At 43.1% G+C, this 23,190-nt stretch overlaps 1 protein-coding gene across 8 annotated transcripts in view; it reads left to right on the top strand.

The window, feature by feature from the left end:
- BRPF3 (bromodomain and PHD finger containing 3) overlaps nt 1-23,190 on the top strand; it is a 238,296-nt gene that overhangs the window by 174,778 nt on the left and 40,328 nt on the right. For all 8 annotated transcript variants that reach the window (XM_056557734.1, XM_056557733.1, XM_056557737.1 and 5 more), the window contains 2 exons: nt 9,188-9,388; nt 10,016-10,291. In XM_056557734.1, coding sequence (XP_056413709.1) covers nt 9,188-9,388; nt 10,016-10,291 — 477 coding nt within the window. The remainder of the gene's footprint in view (nt 1-9,187; nt 9,389-10,015; nt 10,292-23,190) is intronic.

Genomic DNA, 23,190 nt, shown 5'->3' with positions numbered 1-23,190 from the left:
ATTAATGGGGGATTTCTCACAGTAAGGCCCCTCAAATCCACTTCAAACTGACCTGCTCCTGAAAAATTCAGATTTTGAATTTTTTCGTCAGAATTTGGAAAATTGGTCCTTTACTTTGAAGCCCTCTAATGTATGCAAACATATTATGATGCAAACAGATCGCACATATTTAGACTGCGACTTTCTGTGCGACAAATTTAGACAGAAAAAAACAGTCTAAATTCTTTGATAAATATCCCCCATTGTATATGTGAATCAACAGAAAAAAATTTGGCATGCCCATTTTCCTTACAAGCAGAGAGTTTCAAAGTTCAAAAAATGTTAAATTTTCTAATTTGGATTTTTTCACCAAGAAATGCAAGTATCACCAAACATTTACCAGTAAGATAAAGTAGACTATGTCACGAAAAAGCTATCTTGGAATCAAATTCATAATTTAAAGCATGCCAGAGTTATTAATGCATAAAGTCACACAGGTCAGATTTGCAAAAAACGTCAGTGTGCTCCAGTGGAGTACAGGGGTACTCTGGTGGAAAATAATTTTTTTTTGAACACTGTGGTCAGACATAAAATAAATTCAAAAAGAAAAGAGCATACAGCAACTGATAAGTACTGGAAGGGTTAAGAGTTTTAAATAAAATAATTTACAAATATGTTTAACTTTCTGGCACCCGTTGATTTAAAAAAAAAATGTTTTCCAATGGAGTACCCATTTAAGGTCAAAATGGGCTGTGTCCTTAATGGGTTAAACACATTTTTGTGCACTGTATTCACAGAGGAAAATGAAATAAATGCCAGGTTACAAACATCGGAATACGGTAAACCTTGCAGGAAAATGTACACTGCAAACTAAAAACAATTAAAATTGACAAATCACCGGGTCCAGATGGCATTCGCCCCTATGTTCTAAGGGGGTTAAATAATGTACAGTGGGGCAAAAAAGTATTTAGTCAACCACCAATTGTGCAAGTTCTCCCACTTAAAAAGATGAAAGAGGACTGTAATTTTCATCATAGGTATACCTCAACTATGAGAGACATAATGAGACAAAAAAAATCGATAAAATCACATTTGTCTGATTTTTAAAGAATTTATTTGGAAATTATGGTGGAAAATAAGTATTTGGTCACCTGCAAACAAGCAAGATTTCTGGCTCTCACAGACCTGTAACTTCTTCTTTAAGAGTCTCCTCTGTCCTCCACTCATTACCTGTATAAATGGCACCTGTTTGAACTTTTCAGTATAAAAGACACCTATCCACAACCTCAAACAGTCACACTCCGTACTCAACTATGGCCAAGACCAAAGAGCTGTTGAAGGACACCAGAAACAAATTTGTAGACCTACACCAGGCTGGGAAGACTGAATCTGCAATAGGCAAGCAGCTTGGTGTGAATAAATCAACTGTGGGTGAAATTATTATCACAAGAACAGTGAGCAAACATCCCAGAACCACCCGGGGGGGGCCTAGTGAATGACCTGCAGAGAGCTGGGACCAAAGTAACAAAGGCTACAATCAGTAACACACTATGCTGCCAGGGACTCAAATCATGCAGTGCCAGACATGTCCTCCTGCTTAAGACAGTAAATGTCCGGGCCCGTCTTAAGCTTGCTAGAGAGCATTTGGATGATCCAGAAGAAGATTGAGAAAGTAGAACTTTTTGGTAAAAACTCAACTCTTCATGTTTGGAGGAGAAAGAATGCTGAGTTGGAGCCAAAGAACACCATACCTACTGTGAAGCATTGGGAGGAAACATCATGCTTTGGGGATGATTTTTAGCAAAGGGACCAGGACGACTGATACGTGTAAAGAAAAGAATGAAGGGGGCCGTGTATCATGAGATTTTGTGTGAAAACCTCCTTCCATCAGCACAGGCATTGAAGATGAAACGTGGCTGGGTCTTTCAGCATGACAATGATCCCAAACACACCACTTGGGCAACGAAGGAGTGGCTTTTTAAGAAGCATTTCAAGGTCCTGGAGTGGCCTAGCCAGTCTCCAGATCTCAACCCCATAGAAAACCTTTGGAGGGAGTTGAAAGTCCTTGTAGCCCAGCAACAGCCCCAAAACATCACTGCTCTAGAGGAGATCTGTATGGAAGAATGGACCAAAATACCAGCAACAGCATGTGAAAACCTTGTGAAGACTTACAGAAAATGTTTGACCTCTGTCATTGCCAACAAAGAGTATATAACAAAGTATTGAGATTAACTATTTTTTTGGCCAAATACTTATTTTCCACCATAATTTGCAAATATATTCTTTAATCCCTTAACGATAAAGGACGTAAATGTACATCCTGGTGACGTGGTACTTAACGCACCAGGACGTACATTTACGTCCTAAGCATAACCGTGGGCATCGGAGCGATGCCCGGATCATGCGCGACAGGTCCCGGCTGTTGATCGCAGCCAGGGACCCGCCGGTAATGGCGGACATCCGTGATCCCCCGGATGTCCACCATTAACCCCTCAGATGCCGTGATCAATACAGATCACGGCATCTGCAGCAAGTCGTTACTTTGAATGGATGATCGGATCGCCCGCAGCGCTGCCGTGGCGATCCGATCTTCCAGCACGGCAGACGGAGGTCCCCGTCTGCCTCCGCTGCCTTCCGCGAGTCTTCAGCTCTGATCTGCCTTCCCGCATACCAGAGCTGAAGATGACCGATAACGCTGATCAGTGCTATGTCCTATACATAGCACTGAACAGCATTAGCAATCGAATGATTGCTATAAATAGTCCCCTATGGGAACTATTTAAGTGTAAAAATAAAAGTAAAAAATAAAGTAAAAAAAATGTCAAAAACCCCCTCCCCCCAAAAAAACTCAAATTGTCCCATTTTCCCTTTTTCACCCCCAAAAAGTGTTAAAAAAATATTTTATATACATATTTGGTATCGCCACGTGCGTAAATATCTGAACTATTTTAAATAAAATGTTAATGATACTGTACGGTGAACGGTGTGAATGTAAAAAAAAAAAATCCAAAATAGCTGCTTTTTTATAACATTTTATTCCAAAAAAAGAATAAAAAATGTCCCATAGGGACCTATAACACTGCACACACTGATCTTCATCATTGATCACTGGTTTCTCTTAGGAAACCAGTGATCGACGATTCTGCCGCATGACTGCTCATGCCTGGATCTCAGGCACTGAGCAGTCATTCGGCGATCGGACAGCGAGGAGGCAGGTAGGGGCCCTCCCGCTGTCCTGTAAGCTGTTCGGGATGCCGCGATTTCGACGCGGCTATCCCGAACAGCCCACTAAGCTAGCCGGCAACTTTCGCTTTCGCTTTTAGCCTTTAGCTTTCGCGTACCGGTACGTCCTTGGTCCTTAAGGGGTTAAGGGGTTAAAAATCAGGCAATGTGATTTTATGGATTTTTTTTTTCTCATTATGTCTCTTAGTTGAGGTATACCTATGATGAAAATGACAGGCGCCTCTCATCTTTTTGAGTGGGAGAACTTGCACAATTGGTGGCTGACTAAATATATTTTGCCCCACTGTAATAGACAGATCCTTATTTCTAATATTCAAGATCTCTATAGTGGCAGGGTCTGTTCCCCTGGACTGGTGCATAGCAAATGTGTTGCCAATATTTCAGAAGGGGGTAAAAAAATTACCCCAGGAATGTATGTTGTTGTATGTAAATTGAGGGGCTTTTTATGAGAAACTGTATAAGGGTGTCTCAAAGAAAATGCAAGACTCCATATCAGCATGGATTTATGAATGACTGGTCCTGTCATACTAGCCTGAAGCTTTTATGAGGAGGTGAGCTCAAGACTGCACTGGGGGGTTTCGCTTAATGTCATATAACTTAATTTCTTAATTTATTTGATACTGTGCCATAGAAAAGGTTGATACGTAAAATAAGAGTGCTTTGGCGGGGGGGGGTTAAATGTGTGTAAGTGAATGTTTAAGTGAGGGTGGTTATTAACCTCTTAAGGACATGGCCCATTTTGGCCTTAAATGGGCACTGTCAGATACAAAAACTTTTTATATGTTGTACATCTTGGCAAAACATTAACCTTTCTAATATACTTCATAGGAAAATTTTACTTCCTTTTTATAGAACTCCTGGCTATGTCCAAGCTGAAGCACAGGCATGGACACAGTCCAGTAAGTGAGGGTGGGCTAGGACTCTCTGTGCTCTCTCCTGTCTGATAGGACAGGAGAGAGCACAGAGAAGTCCTATCAGACGAGAGAGCACAGAGGAGTGCTAGCCCATCCTCACTTACTGGACTTTTGTCCATGCCTGTGCTTCAGCTTGAACAAAGCCATGATTTTATAAGCCATTATTTCTATAAAATGGAAGTAACATTTTCTTTTGAAGTATATAAGAAAGGCTAAAGATGTTCTGTAAAGTATAAGGTTCTCCAAAGGATAGGGGATAAGTTATAGATCACAGGGATCTGACTGCTGGGACCCCCCTGTAATCTTCTGAGCAGGCCCTGGCAGTCTGCTAGAGAAGCATGGAGGGGGCGTGTGGGCCGCGGCTTCCTGCAGGGGTCGGAATGGCCGCTTCCGGCAGACTGCCAGGGCCCCGTTCGGAAGATCGCAGGGGGTCCAAGCGGTTGCCCTTGGTCCTTAAATGGGTTCTGTCATTAAAATTATTTTTTGGCATATGATACAGCAGGTAAAATTTGTAATTTACTCCCTGCAAAAAAAAAAAAACTCAGGTAATGCGGTCTGGCCAAAGCCTGTGCTTTTGAGCAGACGGAATGTGGTCTGGACCAGAAGGGAGACTGCTAGTGGCCAGATTTATAAGGCCATGAAAGTGACCTAAAAAGTGACCTATTTTACCTGCTGTATCATATGCAAAAAAAAAAATTTAGTGATAGTTCTCATTTAAAGGGGTATTCTAGGGGGAAAAAAAAACAGACCTCCTTGTCTCCACTTTGGGAGTGGTATTACAATTTGGCTACATTCACTTCAATGGAGCTGGGCTGCAGAACCACACCCAAACTGGAGACAAGGAGGGCGCTGTCTTTGAAAGAAATAAGGCCTGTTTTTTTTTTTTATTCCTGGAATACCCCTTTAAGTACCAGGATGCAAGTGCGTACCTGTACGACCGTCGTCCTTAACAGGTTAATTTTCATCGGTAACAACATTTTTGGATCTGACTGTGCCCTTTTAAGGCACACATGGCCATACCTTACATGTATGGTGCATGTTGTCTAGGGGTTAAAGGGGTACTCCAGTGGAAAACTATATATATATTTTTTTTAAATCAACTGTTGCCAGAAAGTTAAACAGATTTGTAAATTCCTTCTGTTTAAATATCTTATCTTCCAGTACTTATCAGCTGCTGTATGCTTCACTGGAAGTTATTTTCTTTTTTAATTTCTTTTCTGTCTGACCACAGTGCTTTTTGCTGACACCTCTGTCCATGTCAGGAACTGTCCAGAGCGGGAGCAAATCCCCATAGCAAACCTATTCTGCTCTGAACAGTTTCTGACATGGACAGAGGTGAAAGCAGAGAGCACTGTGGTCAGACAGAAAAGAAATTCAAAAAGAAAATAACTTCCAGTCAAGCATACAGCAGCTGAAAAGTACTTTAAAGAAGAAGTATCATGGACCAAGTCACAATTTTTTTTTATATCATGTGAAAGTGCATCAGCTCACCATTCTGACAATCTGCTCCTCATGTATCTCACCCTCTCCCTTCTCCTGCCATCCCCTCTGAAAGATCGGTACTTCCTGGTACATGGAGGTCCCTGACTTCCTGTCTCCCATAATGCCTTTCAGTTCATCATAGAAGTAGCCCAGCCTAGACCAGTGCTTCCTAACCAGGGTGCCTCCAGCTGTTGTGAAACTACAACTCCCAGCATGCCTGGGAGTTTTAGTTTTGCAACAGCTGGAGGCACCCTGGTTGGGCTACACTGACCTAGACACTGATCACTTTCCTAACAGCAGGCTCAGTGTTTCCCCTCCCCCTGCTTCTATTCTTAGGACATCGTTCTTTCAGACTGACCTGCTGTCAGATTGTAATCAGTGCAGGGCAAAGCAGGGATCTCCCCCTCCCCCTCTGCTTCTTCTCGGGACTTTCTTGCTCTTATAAACACTGAGCTGGCTGTCAGATGCTTCCCTGCCTAGGAGATGAATACATGTGAGCTCAGCTAACTGGGGCTTCTATGATTGGCTGAAGCTGCACATGGGAGGTTCCCTGGCCGTGCACAGAGCTGGCTAAGCTGCAGAACTATGGGAAATTGTGACATCACGGCCCCCAGCATAATGCAGCTCAATGGGGGGTCGCAAGTCATCAGAACAGGGAGCTGCTGAACTTCCTCTCTGAACAAAGAAGCTAGAAAAACAGGTTTTACTTACAAGATGGGTGAAGTCAGTGATTTACAAAGTGATATAACTTTTGCTTCTGCATTTAAAACACAATACTTTTTCTACATGGGACTTCTCCTTTAAGGATTAAGATATTTTAACAGAAGGAATTTACAAACCTGATAAGTATTGGAAAGAGAGAGATTTTTAAATAGAAGTAATCTACAAATCTGTTTAACTTTCTGGCAACAGTTGGCAACAAGGGGTATTACAACTTTGAGTAAAAAAAAGTAAAACTACTGCAGAAGCATACAACATTGCTTACCTGTTTTCCCGAGTTCTGAGACCACCAAAAATGTATTTTTTTTTTTTACACCTGAAAAAGCGCCATAAAAACTGCCACAGCTTTTTCCTGTGTTATGGCATTTTTTTCTGGCATTTTTTCTGACATTTTTTCTGGTTTGTGGAAACTATTTACTACCCTGTGGCAGTTTTTTTTTTTTACTACCTTCAGGGTACCACTCCATGGGATGGATGCAGAGCGCCCAACCAACAGATTGTAAGGAGGTGAGGAGTGATGTATAGCATTACTACTCACCTCCACCGGCCATATAGTATATAGGGGTGCCTAGTGTACACATATATACTATTCAGGAGCCAGGAATCCCGTCACTTTTCTGACAGGACTCCCGGCTCCTATAGCCCCTTTGGGTGGTATACAGCTATCTTTAGATAGTTGTATATAGTGTATACAGAAGACGAGGTCCACTTACCTCCCTCGCTCATGCCCCGGCCGGGTCTGTGTAGCTCCGTCCCCTAATGATGACGTCATTAGAGGGCGGAGCTACAGACAGGAGCCGGAGTGGTAAGTCTGATGCTCTGTTCACATTGTATGTTTTGTATAATGTGAACAGACCCTTCTGGCAGTGTCTTCCCATACAGGAAGTACAACTCCCAGCATGTCCGGACATTCAAAGGCTGTCTGGGCATGTTGGGAGTTGTAGTTTTGCAATAATTGGAGGCTCCCTATTTGGGAAGACATTGCATTATGGGTGCTCTCCCCAGCGGAGAGCACCAAAAATGTACCAACACATTTTTATTTGTGTTGTTTTTTTTCTTCTTTTTTCAGATCTGTGTATGTAGAGGATTACATCGGATTTGTTGGACTTTGGCGATGAACTGCATTTTTTTCTTAAAATAAAATGGCTAACAAGGGCTGTTGGGAACCTTATGCTTTTTTTTCATAAATAAAAAAAAAAAATGCATGGGATTCCTCGTATTTTTATTCTCAGCCAGATACCAGCCAAGCAGCAACAGCCTGATGTTACCGGGGTGAGCGAACACCATTGCTACTTGCCCTTCCCAGCCTCTTACCGCCTATGACCAGGAGCGCAATTTTTGACGCTCAGGGCCTGTTGGTACCAGCTCGTCCCAATAATCCTGTGGTGGTGGGTACCGGGGTAATATATGGGGGCGAGCACTAGATATTTTTGGGGCTAACTCTAAGCCCCGGCTTAGTAATGGATTCAGTCTGTAAGACGGCTTCAACTACTAAGCCTGAAAATTCAATTTAAAAAACACAACACATTGGAAAAATTATTTTATTAAACCTTCCCCCCCCACACACACACACACACACACACACACACACACACACAGTCCTTGTTTGCCATTTTATTAAAAGGAAAAAAATGCAGTTTATTGCCATAGTCCAACGAATCCGCAGTAATCCTCTTCATACACTGATCTGAAACGAGAAGAAAGAAAAAAACACAAAAAATGGGTTAGCACTTTTTTGGAGAGAGTGCCCATAATGCACTGTTCTCCCAAACAGGGAGTCGGCATGCTGGGGCTTGTAGTTTAGCAACAGCTGGAGTCTCCATGTCTGGGAAGACACTGCCAGAATGGTCTGTTCACATTATACCAAACATACAATGTGAACAAAGCCTCAGACTTACCGCTCTGGCTTCTACGTATAGGTCTGTCCCTAATTATGTCATCACTAGGGGTGGAGCTACGCTGACCTGGATGGGACAGGAACAAGGGAGGTAAGTGGACCTTGTCTTCTGTATAAACTATATACACTATATACAGCTATCTGTTGAAAGCTGTATATATTGCATACCACACAAATGGTTAACCCTACACTGTCCAGCAGTGTAAGTTAACTCTCTACTTACTGGGCTGGTACATTGCGCTGTGTATACTGTATGCACATTGCAGGTTCACTGTAAATTCTTGATGGGCAGTAGATATATGACGTATACCTACTGCTCAGCATCAGCTGTGCTCCTGGCTCCGCTGATTTATGCACGGACATTTTCCAACGCAGGTATGCTGTGCAGGAAAATGCTGTATGGCTGAGGATAGCATAGCATCCCTACTTCCCTTTGAGGATGCTGAAACAATGGCGTTTTTGCTTAAAAAAAAAAAAAGGAAAGGAGCCATGGAGCTGGAGACAATACGACGCGAAATATGAAAGAACTATACAACTTCATGTCAGGAGTAATTCTAGTAAAAATCATGCTGAAGCCAGTACAATTTGTGACAACACGATTTTAGTAAGATATATGTCTTGAGGGGATAGTTTTCTGTAAATTCAGTTTTCTGATACTAGAAGAGCCCGTGATAAGTTTTATATAAGTGTAAAGGTTTTGTTTTTCTACTACAAAAAATATGTTTTTTTTTTTTTTTTTTACCCCCTAACCTGCTTGCCCTTGTATATTTATAAATGGAATTGGCATGTGTCATTAGTCCACAAATTCACAGCAAACTGTAAACTGAACTTTGGAAATGAACTGAAACAAATAATGGTGACCAATTGTATCCTTTTAGTTTAACAGGTGGAATATTGCTCAGGTAAATGCAAATTACATTCTGTAGTAACTTGCTTTGTTCTTTGATGTTAGTGGATGAACTTTTGCGTCCAGAAAACAGAGCCCATCTTCCCCCTGAATATCAGCTCAAGGAACTCTTGGAGAAATTGGACATAGTCAGCAACATGCGATCTAGTGGAGCCCGCACAAGACGCTTGAAATTGTTACGAAGGGAAATTAATATTTTACAACAAAAACTAATCCGTAATAAAGACTTTCTGGAGGCTTGCCCAGGTGTGTGCTTTTTTATTTCATTTAGATTATTATATTTAAAGTAAACACTACTGCACCTTCCATTAGGATTGTTTAATTGGAGGATAATTGACTCCAAAACATCTACTGTTCAGCAGAATGTCGGGGTTGAGCTGCAGGTTTAGTGTGCACCACAACCTTATTCCTGTCGATGAATGGTAAGACTCAACTCCACACCAGTTAAACATTGTTGGCCTGCCTAAGGAGAGAGAAAAATCCTATAAAATAATTGACGGACCATGTAACATTAAGACCAAGGCCAAATTGACCAAGAAGGGAGTCACCCTTACATGATCTTTCCATTGTATCACAGAGAGGTGTTCTGAGAAAAGAAAATCTTTAATGGGTGACTAAAAGTATATCAATAATTTTGTGGTATATTTTAACATGGTTACATAGAGCACTGTAAAAGAAAGGTTGATATTAGAAATCATTTGCGCTTCAATCATGTAGTTTTTATTGTATTATTAGTACTGTATAGAACATGATACAAAAATAAAGGTTTGGGCTGAACTAAGGAACTATGAAATTATGTGAATATTGTATTTTTTATAAAAATTACTTTTTTTATTGAATAGTTGTATTATACATAATACATTTTTATTTTAGATGGAAAATCAATGCATCCTCCTATGCTTGAGCCAGCAAATCCAAGTCAGCCAATACAAAATGCCACAGCTTATGAGCACCCACCTTCTCTACAACGTATAGCACATCCTGCCCATGATCAGGCAAATAATTTCTCCCCCATGCAGAATTTGAGAAGGAGAACTTCTGTTACATTGGGAAGACTCCTAAATGAAACAAAAACATCTGTTAAAACTCGACAATCTTTGAGTGGAAATGAAAGTGATGAAGAGAAAATTGACTATCATCCACCTGCAGGTTTGATTCTTGTTTTAATAGTTTATAGTGGGACACATTTTAAAGCTGTGTGTGTATATTATAGAACACTGGAATTTGTGGTTTACATTCATATAAAAGTGTAGGTGGATTTGTTTCTGCAATAGAATGTAACATACATTCTGTAAAAAGCTTTTAATACAAGGTCCTAGTCCTATTAAAAAATGTGTGGTTGTGGACAATACTGTTACCTTTTTGTTTGTTTTAACCCCTTTAGGCTAGGATTCCACTCAGGTTTTTTAATAGGCAGATCGCAACATGTGTTACTTCTGACACCTGTTGCGTTCTGTCTATTAAGGCAGGTACTACAGCTCCCAGCATGGAGAAGAGTGTGCTCCATGTTGGGAGCAGTAGTACCTGCAGTTAAGGACCGATCACAGTGGGTGTCACTCCTGACACCCGCTACGATCGTCCTGTATAATTTATAGATGCGGGTGGCCGGCCACCCTTCTCTGCATCAACTGTAGTATGGTCTTCAATGTAGTATGTGCCGTATATATACCTATAATTCATATTTCCCACAGAGTTGTTATTGGCTGGAACCATCTGGCCAATCACAGCTCTCTGCGGGAAATATGAATCTGTGATGTGAAGAACTTCATATTTCAGAATACAGTGCAGGATAGCGGAGAAGCGCGGAAGTGCCGCCTGCTAGATGGGCTGGGTCCTTAAGGGGTTAAGGGGTGCAGTTTCTAAAACGGGGTGATTTATGGGGGTATCTAACATACAGGCCCCTCAATTCGACTTCAGAACTGAACTGGTCCCTGAAAAATCTGATTTTTAAATTTTCTTGAAAATCTGGAAAATTGTTGCTAAACTTATAAACCTTCCAACATTCTAAAAAAGTAAAAGAACGTTTATCAAATGATGAGAACAAAAACAATAGACATATTGTAGATGTGAATTAATCATGACTATTTGTCATAAGAGCCAAAAATGTAAAATCTAGAAAAATGCTAATTTTTCTTTTTTTTGCGCAAAATTTGGGATTTTTATTTTACCAAAAACGCTAAATATATCAATCAAAATTTACCACTTAAGTAAAGTACAATATGCCAGGAAAAAAACCATCTCAGAATCTCTTTCATAAGTAAAAGCGTTCCAAAGTTATTACCAAATAAGTGGACACATGAAAATATGCCTTGGTCATTAAGGTCAAAACAGGCTAAGGAGTTGGAATTCCACTAAGGTTTTTCACACAAAAATGCCCATTCTGCTGCACAGCGTTTTTTCAGTGAAACCTCTACTCTTGTTGAGACTTTGGCGTTTTTGTTTTTTTCGGGAATATCTTGGCGTTTTCCTCCCATAGAAGTCATAGAAGAAAAGCGCCATGTAAATTTTAAATTTTGCGTTTTTGCAGGCGTTTTTTATTCTTTTTTTGGACTTTAGCGATCCAAAAAAGGGATGGAGATACCTATTTTTACTACAGTATTGATAAAAAAAATTGACAAAAAAAATTTATATTTTTTTTAACAAAATTTTTATACATTTTTAAACAGGGATTAATTTATGTGGGCGGGCAGGGAACTAAAAATGTAGCAGACAATAATAAAAATGTAGAAAGGGGCCATTTAACTGTAAAAATAATATATTTTTTAAAATGAATTATGTTAAACTTTTTATTAGTATTGTATTTTAATAATGTGTTTAACCCCTTCCCGCAGAATGTCATATATAAACGCTGAGTTGTGCAGTGCGTTCGCGCATCCCGACGTTTATAAATGACATTCAGTTAACCCGGTGATGCGCAGCATCGCACTGGTTAACTGGCAGAAGTCCCGCTGTTTCCAGCAGGGGACAACTTCTGCTTCACCCCCCCAGGACCATCCATTGATGGTCCTGGTCAGCGATCACTGTGATTGGTCCCTGTGGACCAATCACAGTGATCTGGGGTGAAAGTTCAGATCCCCCGCACTGCCCGCCCCTGGAAGTCGGGCAGCACGGGGGACGATGGCTGCGGGGGCTCGCGGCATAGGTGGGGGAACAGGAGGGGACCGGCGGCCTTACCTTACAGCGACGGGACCGGCAGGTAAGTATATGGTCCTCAGAAGCAGCAGTGAAGAACTTCACTGCTGCTTCTAGGAGTCTGAAAACTACAAACTACAGCCTTTGGCTGTCTGGGCATGCTGGGAGTTGTAGTTTTGCAACATCTGGAGGGCCCCAGTTTGGAGACCATTGTATAATGGTCTCCAATCTGTGCTCTTCCAGCTGTTGCAAAACTACAACTCCCAGCATGCACTGACTGTCCAGGCATGCTGGGAGTTTTAGTTCAGCAACATCTGGCCCTTCAGATGTTGCCGAACTACAACTCCTAGCATGCCCTTCAGCTGTCTGGGCATGCTGGGAGTTGTAGTTTTGCAACAACTGGAGACACACTGGTTGGGAAGCATTGTCTGTTTCTAACTCAGTGTTTCCTAACCTGTGTGCCTCCAGCTGTTGCAAAACTATAACTCCCAGCATGCACTAACAGACCATGCATGCTGGGAGTTGTGGTTTTGCAACAGCTGGTGCCCCCCCCCCCCCCTGTGAATGTACAGGGTACATTCACATGGGCGAGGCTTTTACAGTGGGTTTCTCGCTGCAAGTTTGAGATGCAGCAAATTTTGCGCTGGGAAACTCGCTGTAATCCCCTGCCCATGTGACTGTACCCTAAAAACACTACACTACACCAACACAAAATAAAATAAAAAGTTAAAAACACTACATATACACATACCCCTACACAGCCCCCCTCCCCCAATAAGAACGTCCGGTACACCACTGTTTCCAAAGCAGAGCCTCCAGCTGTTGAAAAACAACAACTCCCAGTATTGCCGGACAGCCGTTGACTGTCCACGCATGCTGGGAGTTTTGCAACAGCTGGAGGCACCCTGTTTGGGAATCACTGGCGTAGAATACCCCTATGTCCACCCCAATGCAAATCCCTAATTTAGGCCTCAAATGCACATGGCGCTCTCACTTTGGAGCCCTGTCGTATTTCAAGGCAACAGTTTAGGGTCACATATGGGGTATCGCCGTACTCGGGAGAAATTGCGTTACAAGGTTTGGGGGGTATTTTCTTCTTTAACCCTTCATGAAAAGGAAATGTTGGGGTCTACACCAGAATGTTATTATAACAAATTTTAATTTTTTACACTAACATGCTGATGTTGCCCTATACTTTACATTTTCACAAGAGGTAAAAGGGAAAAAATTTGTAACGCAATTTCTCCCGACTACGCAGATACTCCATATGTGGGCGCAAAGTGCTCTGGGGGTGCACAACAAGGCCCAGAATGGAGAGTGCGCCATGTACATTTGAGGTGATTTGCACAGGGGTGGCTGATTGTTACAGCGGCTTTGACAAATGCAAAAAAAACAAAACCCCACATGTGACCCCATTTCGGAAACGACACCCCTCACGGAATGTAATGAGGGGTGCAGTGAGAATTTACCCCCCACAGGTGTCTGACGGATCTTTGGAACAGTGGTCCGTGAAAATGAAAACTTGTACAGCCCACTGTTCCAAAGATCTGTCAGACACCAGTGGGGGGGGCAAATGCTCACTGTACCCCTTGTTACGTTCCTCAAGGGGTCTAGTTTCCAAAATGGTATGCCATGCGTTTTTTTTTTTTTGCTGTTCTGGCACCTTAGGGGCTTCCTAAATGCGACATGCTCCCCGAGCAAAATTTGCTCTCAAAAAGCCAAATATGACTCCTTCTCTTCTGAGCATTGTAGTTCGCCCATAGTGCACTTCAGGTCAACTTATGGGGTACCTCCATACTCAGAAGAGATGGGGTTACAAATTTTGGGGGGTATTTTCTGCTATTAACCCTTGCAAAAATGTGAAATTTGGGGGGAAACACACATTTTAGTGGAAATTGTTTTATTTTTTTTTACATATGCAAAAGTCGTGAAACACCTGTGGGGTATTAAGGCTCACTTTATTCCTTGTTATGTTCCTCAAGGGGTCTAGTTTCCAAAATGGTATGCCATGTGAGGGTTTTTTGCTGTTCTGGCACCATAGGGGCTTCCTAAATGCAACATGCCCCCCAAAAACCATTTCAGCAAAATTTGCTTTCCAAAAGCAAAATGTGACTCCTTCTCTTCTGAGCATTTTAGTGAGCCAGCAGAGCACTTGACGTCCACACATGGGGTATTTCCATACTCAGAAGAGATGGGCTTAAAAATGTTGGGGGGCATTTTCCCCTATGACCCCTTGTAAAAAATTTAAATTTGGGGGAAAACTAGCATTTAGTGAAAATTGGCTTACTGTTTTGGAAACTACACCCCTCAGGGAACTTAACAAGGGGTACAGTGAGTATTTACACCTCACAGGTGTTTGGCGACTTTTTGTTAAAGTTGGATGTGTAAATGAAAAAAAAAATTTCACTAAAATGCAGGTTTTCCCCCAAATTTTACATTTTTGCAAGGGGTAATAGGAGAAAATTACCCCCAAAATTTGTAACCCCATTTCTTCTGAGTATGGAAATACCCCATGTGTGGACGTCAAGTGATCTACTGGCGCACTGCAATGCTCAGAAGAGGAGGAGTGGCATTGAGCTTTTTGAAAGAGAATTTGTTTGGAATAGAAGTCGGGCCATGTGCGTTTACAAAGCCCCCCCGTGGTGCCAGAACAGTGGACCCCCCACATGTGACCCCATTTTGGAAACTACACCCCTCACAGAATTGAAGAAGGGATGCAGTGAGTATTTACACCCCACTGGCGTTTGACAGATCTTTGGAGAAGTGGGCTGTGCAAATGAAGAATAATATTTTTCATTTTCAGGGACCACTGTTCCAAAAATCTGTCAGGCACCTATGGGGCGTAGGGGTCCATTGTTCTGCCACTATGGGGGCTTTGTAAACACACGTGGCCTTCAATTCCGGACACATTTTCTCTTCAAAAGCCCAATGGTGCTCCTTCTCTTCTGAGCATTGTAGTTCGCCCACAGAGCACTTTACATCCACATATGAGGTATGTTATTACTCTTACCCATTAAGAAATGGGGCTACAAATTATGGAGGGCTTTTTCCTGTCTTCCCTTGTGAAAATGAAAAATTTAGGGTAACACCAGCATTTTAGTGACTTTTTTTTTTTCATTTTCCCATCCAACTTTAATGAAAATTCTTCAAACACCTGTGGGGTGTTAAGGCTCACTATACCCCTTGTTACATTCCATGAGGTGTGTAGTTTCCAAAATGGGGTCACACCTCACTCCTATCCCTTCAGGGGGATCGTGGGTGTCTTGGACAACCCCGATGCCACTTATATTCCGGGTCACCGAGCCACCATAGACGCGTATGACCCGGAATCTGCGCAAATCACAGGTGTGGGCATTTGCGCAGGATGCCTGCTGATCGATATCAGCAGTCACCCCGATCCCCGCCCCGTGGCAGGGACCGAAATTCCCACGGGCGTACACTTACGTCCTGGGTCCTTAAGTACCAGGGTGTCGGGATGTAAGCGTATGCCCTGGGTCCTTAACTGGTTAAAAATTAATAAAAAATTTGTTAGAAAAAATATAAATTTTGTCATTTTTTTCCATCACTACTGTAATAAAAAAGGTATCTCCATCCCTTTTTTGCGATCGCTAAAGTCCCAAAAAAGAATAGAAAACACCTGCAAAAATGCCAAAGTAAAAATTTACATGGCGTTTTTCTTAGTGTTTTTTCACTCCCATAGACTTCTATTGGAGGAAAACGTCAAGATTTTCCTGAAAGAAAAAAAAAAAAAAGTCTCAACAAAAGTAGAGGTTTCACTGAAAAAACGCCATGTGGCAGAATGGGCGTTTTTGTGTGAAAAACCTTAGTGGCATTCCAGCCTGACTCCTTAACCTGTTTTGACCTTAATGACCAAGGCAAATTTTCATGTGTCCACTTATTTGGTAATAACTTTGGAACGCTTTAACTTATGAAAGCGATTCTGAGATAGTTTTTTCCTGGCATATTGTACTTTATGTTAGTGATAAATTTTGATTGATAGATTTAGCGTTTTTGGTAAAATAAAAATCCCAAATTTTGTACAAAAGAAAGAAAAATTTGCATTTTTCTCGATTTTACATTTTCTGCTCGTACGACAAATAGTCATGCTGCACAAAATTAATGATTAATTCACATCTACAATATGTCTACTTTTTGTTCCCATCGTTTGATAAATGTTCTTTTACGTTTTTTAGAATGTTGGAAGGTGTGTGTGGCTGTGACATCACGACCCCATCGTTCGCTCCAAGTGTTCGTAACAAAATGTTCTGAACGCTCGGGCAACGGAGTACCCCTTTAACTAACATAGACCACACACACCTGCAAGTACAGCAGCAATTTTCCAGATTTTCAAGAAAATTTCTAAATCTGATTTTTCAGGGACCAGTTCAGCTCTGAAGTCGAATTGAGGGGCCTGTATGTTAGATACCCCCCATAAATCAGCCCGTTTTAGAAACTGCACCCCTTAAGCCCTTAAGGACCCAGCCCATTTTTACCTTAAGGACCCGGCCATTTTTTGCACATCTGACCACTATCACTTTAAGCATTAATAACTCTGGGATGCTTTTACTTTTCATTCTGATTCCGAGATAGTTTTTTTTTTTTTTTTTTTATCAGTGGTAAAATTATGTAGATACTTGCATCACTTCCTGGTGAAAAATGCAAAAATTTGATGAAAAATGTGAAAATTTTGAAGTTTTTACTTTGAAACTCTCTGCTTATAAGGAAAATGGACATCCCAAATAAATTATATATTGATTCGCATATACAATATGTCTACTTTATGTTTGCATCATAAAGTTGACATGTTTTTACTTTTGCAACACATCATAGGGCTTCAAAGTTCAGCAGCAATTTTCCAATTTTTTACAAAATTTTCAAAATCTGAATTTTTCATGGACCAGTTCAGTTTTGAAGTGGATTTGAGGGGCCTTTCTTTTTAGAAATACCCGATAAATGACCCCATTATAAAAACTGCACACCTCAAAGTATTCAAAATGACATTCAGAAAGTGTGTTAACCCTTTAGGTGTTTAACAGGAATAGCATCAAAGTGAAGGAGAAAATGAAAAATCTTAAAAATTTTTTACACACGCATGTTCTTGTAGACCCAGTTTTTGAATTTTTACAAGGGGTAAAAGGAGAGAAATCACCCAAAAATTTGTAACCCAATTTCTCTCGAGTAAGGGAATTTCTCATATGTGTATGTCAAGTGCTCTGTGGGTGCACTAGAGGGCTCAGAAGGGAAGGAGCAACAATGGGATTTTGGAGAGGGAATTTTTCTGAAATGGTTTTTGAGGGGCATATCACATTTAGGAAGCCCCTATGGTGCCAGAACAGCGGAAAAAAAACAACACATGGCATACTATTTTGGAAACTACACCCCACAGGTGTTTGACGACTTTTCGCTAAAGTTGGATGTGTTAATGAAAAAATAAATAGTTTTCACTGAAATGCTGGTTTTTCCCCAAAATTTACATTTTTACAAGGGGTAATAGGAGAAAATTCCCCCCCAAATTTTTTACCCCATTTCTTCTGAGTATGGAAATACCCCGTGCGTGGACATCAAGTGCTCTGCTTGCGCACTACAATGCTCAGAAGGGAAGGAGCGCCATTGATCTTCTGGAGAGAGAACTTGGTTGGAATAGAAGTCGGGGGGCCTTGGGCGTTTACAAATCCCCCCGTGGTGCCAAAACAGTGGACCCCCCCCCCCCCACATGTGACCCCATTTTGGAAACTACACCCTTAACAGAATTTAATAAGGGGTGCAGTGAGCATTTACACCCACTGGCGTTTGACAGGTCTTTGGAACAGTGGGCTGAGCAAAGGAAAAATTACATTTTTCATTCTCACAGACCACTGTTCCAAAAATCTGTCAGACACCTGTGGGGTGTAAATGCTCACTGTACCCCTTATAACATTCCGTGAGGGGTGTAGTTTCCAAAATGGGGTCACATGTGGGGGGGGTTCCACTGTTCTGGCACAATGGAGGCTTTGTAAACACACGTGGCCTGAGCATTGTAGTTCGCCCGCAGAGTACTTTTACATCCACATATGTTCTTACTCAGAAGACATGAGGTTACAAATTTTGGGGGGCTTTTTTTGTCCTATTTTCCCTTGTGAAAATGAAAAATTTAGGATAACACCAGCATTGTTGTTAAAAAAAGAATTAAAATCATATAAAATCATCTGCCCCTGTGCAAATCACCAATTGAGGCCTCAAATGGACATAGTACACTCTCACTCCTGAGCCTTGTTGTGTGCCCGCAGAGAATTTTATGCCCACATATGGGGTATTTCCGTATTCAGGAGAAATTGCTTTACAAATTTTGGGGGTCTTTTTTCTTTTTACCTCTTGTGAAAATAAAAAGTATGGGGCAACACCAGCATGTTAGTGTAATTTTTTTATTTTTTTTACACTAACAGGCTGGTGTAGACCCAAGCTTATCCTTTTCATAAAGGGTAAAAGGAGAAAAAGCCCCCCAAAGTTTGTAACACAATTTCTCCCGCGTTCGGAAATTCCCCATATGTGGCCCTACACTGTTTCCTTGAAATGCGACAAGGCTCTGAAGTGAGAGAGCACCATGCACATTTGAGAACTAAATTAGGGATTGCATTAGCCCCTTAAGGACCAAGGACGTACAGGTACGTCCTTGGTCCTGCTCCCGTGATATAACGCGGGGTTACACGGTAACCCCGCATCATATCACGGCGGGCCCGGCGTCATAGTGAAGCCGGGACCCGCCGCTAATAGTGCGCAGCGCCGATCGCGGCGCAGCGAGCTATTAACCCTTTAGCCGCGCGCTCAGAGCTGAACCGCGCGGCTAAAAGTGAAAGTAAAAGCTGCCGGTTAACTCAGTGAGCTTACAGGACAGCGGGAGGGTCCCTACCTGCCTCCTCGCTGTCCGATCGCCGAATGACTGCTCAGTGCCTGAGATCCAGGCAAGAGCAGTCAAGCGGCAGAATCATCGATCACTGGTTTCCTATGAGAAACCAGTGATCAGTGTGTGCAGTGTTATAGGTCCCTATGGGAGCTATAACACTGCAAAAAAAAAGTGAATGAATATCATTTAACCCCTCCCCTATTAAAAGTTTGAATAATCCCCCTTTTCCCATAAAAAAAAAACACAGTAAAAATAAAAATAAACATATATGGTATCACCGCGTGCGGAAATGTCCGAATTATAAAAATATATTGTTAATTAAACTGCTCGGTCAATGGCGTACGCGCAAAAAAAGTCCAAAATAGTGCATTTTTGGTCACTTTTTATATCATTTAAAAACGAATAAAAAGCGATGAATAAGTCCTATCAATGCAAAAATGGTACCGTTAAAAACTTCAGATCAGGGGCGTGGTCTTCATGGCTGCCTGAGCAGACGTGCCTTGAGGGAGCTCCTGCCATCCTTGATTATTATCCTTCTATTTCTCTGCCATCCTGCTGACCTACGGGCTCTGGACCCTCTCTTGCACCCCCCTGCACCTGGGACGCCTAACGGGAGCGTTCTTTCCCCCACTCCCTGCAGTTAGAGGGGACAGTGAATCCTACGGGGAGTAGGCCGCAAAGCCGCGGTCTTACCTGGCTGCTGCTGAACGGGAGGAGAGATCTGTGGTCGCTGCCGGAGTTCTGCTGCTGGAGGACGCTGCTGGGGGACCGGGTCCCTGCATGAGGGAGGCCGCTGGTGGTGAGGATTACGCCGCCCGCCAGTGTCGCTGCGGTGTGACGCGGGAGGTCATCTGCTGTGGCCTGTAGTGTGCGCTCGCCATCCTGAGCGCACGGAGCCTGAGTTCCGCCTCTCTGTGGGGTGCTGAGCAGTCGGCGCGGCGCGGGGCGCCTGGGATACGATCCTGCCCGAACGCCGGTGCATGAGGGAGCTGGCGGATTTCCGTGGAGTGGCGGTGAGCTGCAATGGGGGGGGTGAAGGAGGCTGCCTAAGAACTGTGCTGTGCTGTCCACATGTGGAGTGCCTGGTTGTGGGTGGTCCGGGCTGCTGAAGAGACTGCCGCGGAATAAGAGGTGCCTGGGGAGATCTGTAGGGTCCTCTGACTGGACGGGGGTCATATTATTGCCTGTTCCTGGGGCCCCTGGCTTTGCATCTACCCTAACTTGCTGGAGTCCTGCCTGTACTGCGGCTGGGGAACATTAACCCTCTGCTGATCACCTCTGAGGGGCCTCCTGTGTGAATCCTATTACATCTGCTGTGTGCCTGCTATTAACCTCGTACCTGGCTATATGGACTGAGCATATTTGACTTCGTACCCTGCTAGTTATTCTGTGGGACTGTCTGGCTGCATAATCTCTTCTATTCACCATATTCTGTTGGGCTCCCTGTCTACTGGAACTCATGGCTACTAATAAATGGAAAAGTAAATATAAAGATGGGCCTGGCCCTTCTCAGCAGAAACCCAATGTGTCAGTCGGCCAAAGGAATAAACTGGCGCTAAAGCAGGAAGTGGCTGCTAGATTAGAGAAATTCGCCCTGCAGCCTCCTTCTCCTGATTCCCCTGATCGGAGAGGTTCTCCGCTCCCCGTGGAAGTGATGGGGACCCCCTCGGATCACCTGGAGGACTATGATGCTCTTTTACATAACTCTGGGCCGGCCTCGCGGGTGTCCTTGCCCAAGACTCCCCCTGCCCTGACTGTTGCGGCGGCTGCCGCCTCGCCTACTCCTCCTGCTGAACCTACTCTGGCTGTTGTCCTGGCTGAGATTCAAAGGTACAATTTAACGCTGGTCCAGTTAACTACACAGGTTGGAACGGTGCAATCGGACATTTCACTTATCCGTCATGATTTGCAGAAGGTGACGGATCGCACTTCCGCAGTGGAGGGCCGTGTAAGTGATGTGGAGGATGCGGTGGTCCCTTTGATGCGAGACTCCACTAGACATGATCAGGACATTACATTTCTAAAAGCCAAGGCGGATGATTTGGAGAATAGGCTACGCAGGAACAACGTGAGAATTGTGGGACTTCCTGAAAAATGTGAGGGCTGTTCTCCTACTGAATATGTGGAATCTTGGCTAAAGGAAGTTTTTGGGGCTTATGGTTTGACCCCGCTATTTGCAGTGGAACGTGCCCACTAGTCCCTACTAGACCCTTCCCGCCGGGAGGTCCGCCTAGGTCTATGCTGGTAAAGCTGCTGCATTATAGAGACCGTGACATTATTTTGAGACTTGCCAGGGAAAGGCAACCTATCACTGTGGATGGATGTGTCATCTAATTTTTTCCTGACTTCTCAGCGGAGGTGCAAAAAAAGCGTGCCTCATTTCTAGATGTTAAAAAACGGCTGCGCGCGTTGGATGTACAATACTCTATGCTATATCCAGCAAGGCTACGAGTGGTGGCTATGGGCATCACCCATTTCTTTGAGAGTGTGGAGATGGCTGTTCGCTGGCTCGACTCCCATGAATCACAGCTGCGCCAGCGGGCACGTAGAGGCTCACCGGGACCCGCTCCTGATTGAACTGTTTAGCCTCCTCTGAACTGTTCTTTCCTACCTGAACTGGTTCACTGTTGATTGATCAATGTTATATGTGCCTATTTGATACTTAATTTTTCTATTTAGGTAGTAATCAGAACTGTGGGTTATATAGGGTAGAGATGCTTGTTCTAACTATTATGGGTGCTATCACATTGAGGGGTGTTGCCTGTTATCCTTGGGGGGTTAGACTCGCTGTTGATTATCTTGAGATTGTCATTTTACTGTTTTATTGCAGGATTGCTCCCACTGTTAATGGGTTATGTTTGGCGGGCAGTTGTCTTTCTTGCTGTATGTTCTCACTCTAGTTTGTATATATGCTGTCAGTGTACCATGGGGTGTGAGTTGCTGTGGTGTGGTCGGGAGTGTGTTGCCGACTGGGGTGGACGTATTAGCGCCCCTTGAAGCTGCATGCCGCGGTGATATGTGTGTTTGCGCTGTTTTGTTGTATGGTTCTGGGTGTTTGTTTTGTGTGTTGTCCGTCTCTTCTTCTCATTTGATACATTGTTTACTTGACTATGTGGTGGGTGTGTGTCGGCCTTGGTGATGTGACTAAAAGGTGTGCTGTTTTCAATTTGGTGAGACGGTTTCAGCCTGCCATATTGTGCCTTACTGAGACCCATCTGACTGCGGGATCTACTACTGTCCTCCATAGAGCGTGGGTCGGTCACACTCTGGACTCTACATATTCTTCACATGCTAGGGGGGTCAGTGTTCTGATTCATAGATCGCTTCCCTTCCGGGAGGTTTCATCAGTTGTGGATCTGGATGGGCGGTTTGTCTGTCTGGTTTGTGAGATGTCCCATCGCATGTTTATTATAGTATGTGTGTATGTTCCCCCGCCGTATAATGGAACTGTGTTGCAGCGTATTCTATCAATAGTGTCAGGGTTCCCTGTGGCCCCTATATTGATGTGTGGGGATTTTAATCAAGTACTGGATGTCTCCTTAGACAGATTTTGGGGGTACGAGTCCTTCCCCTCAGTCTAGGCCTACTAGTTTAGCTAGAATGTTAAGTGAAGTTGCCCTGTTAGACTTGTGGAGGCATCGGTATCCTAGAGTTCACCAGTACTCCTGTTATTCAGCTACCCATGGGACCCTCTCTCGAATAGATATGGCAATTGGCAGTGAGGACATAGTGGGTATGGTGGGTGAGGTGGAGTACCTGGCGAGGGGCTTGTCGGATCATTCTCCTATTAGATTAAAATTACTGATGCATGGAGGGTTGGGAGGTGAGCGCCCACTGTGGAGGCTGAATCCTTTCTGGTTACAAGTGTTGACTACGTAGGAGATTATATGTACAGAACTAAGGAGTTTTCTTGAACTCAATTCCGGAACGGCTGCGGTCTCCATAGTATGGGACTCCCTTAAGGCGTTTTTACGGGGGCTTTTTATCAGGGATATTAGCACTCACAAGTCCTTTACTAGAGATAAGGGAAATAAAT

This window comes from Hyla sarda, chromosome 2 (assembly GCF_029499605.1).
Source record: "Hyla sarda isolate aHylSar1 chromosome 2, aHylSar1.hap1, whole genome shotgun sequence".
NCBI classification, from domain to species: domain Eukaryota; kingdom Metazoa; phylum Chordata; class Amphibia; order Anura; family Hylidae; genus Hyla; species Hyla sarda.
This window is presented reverse-complemented; position numbering and strand designations above follow the sequence as displayed.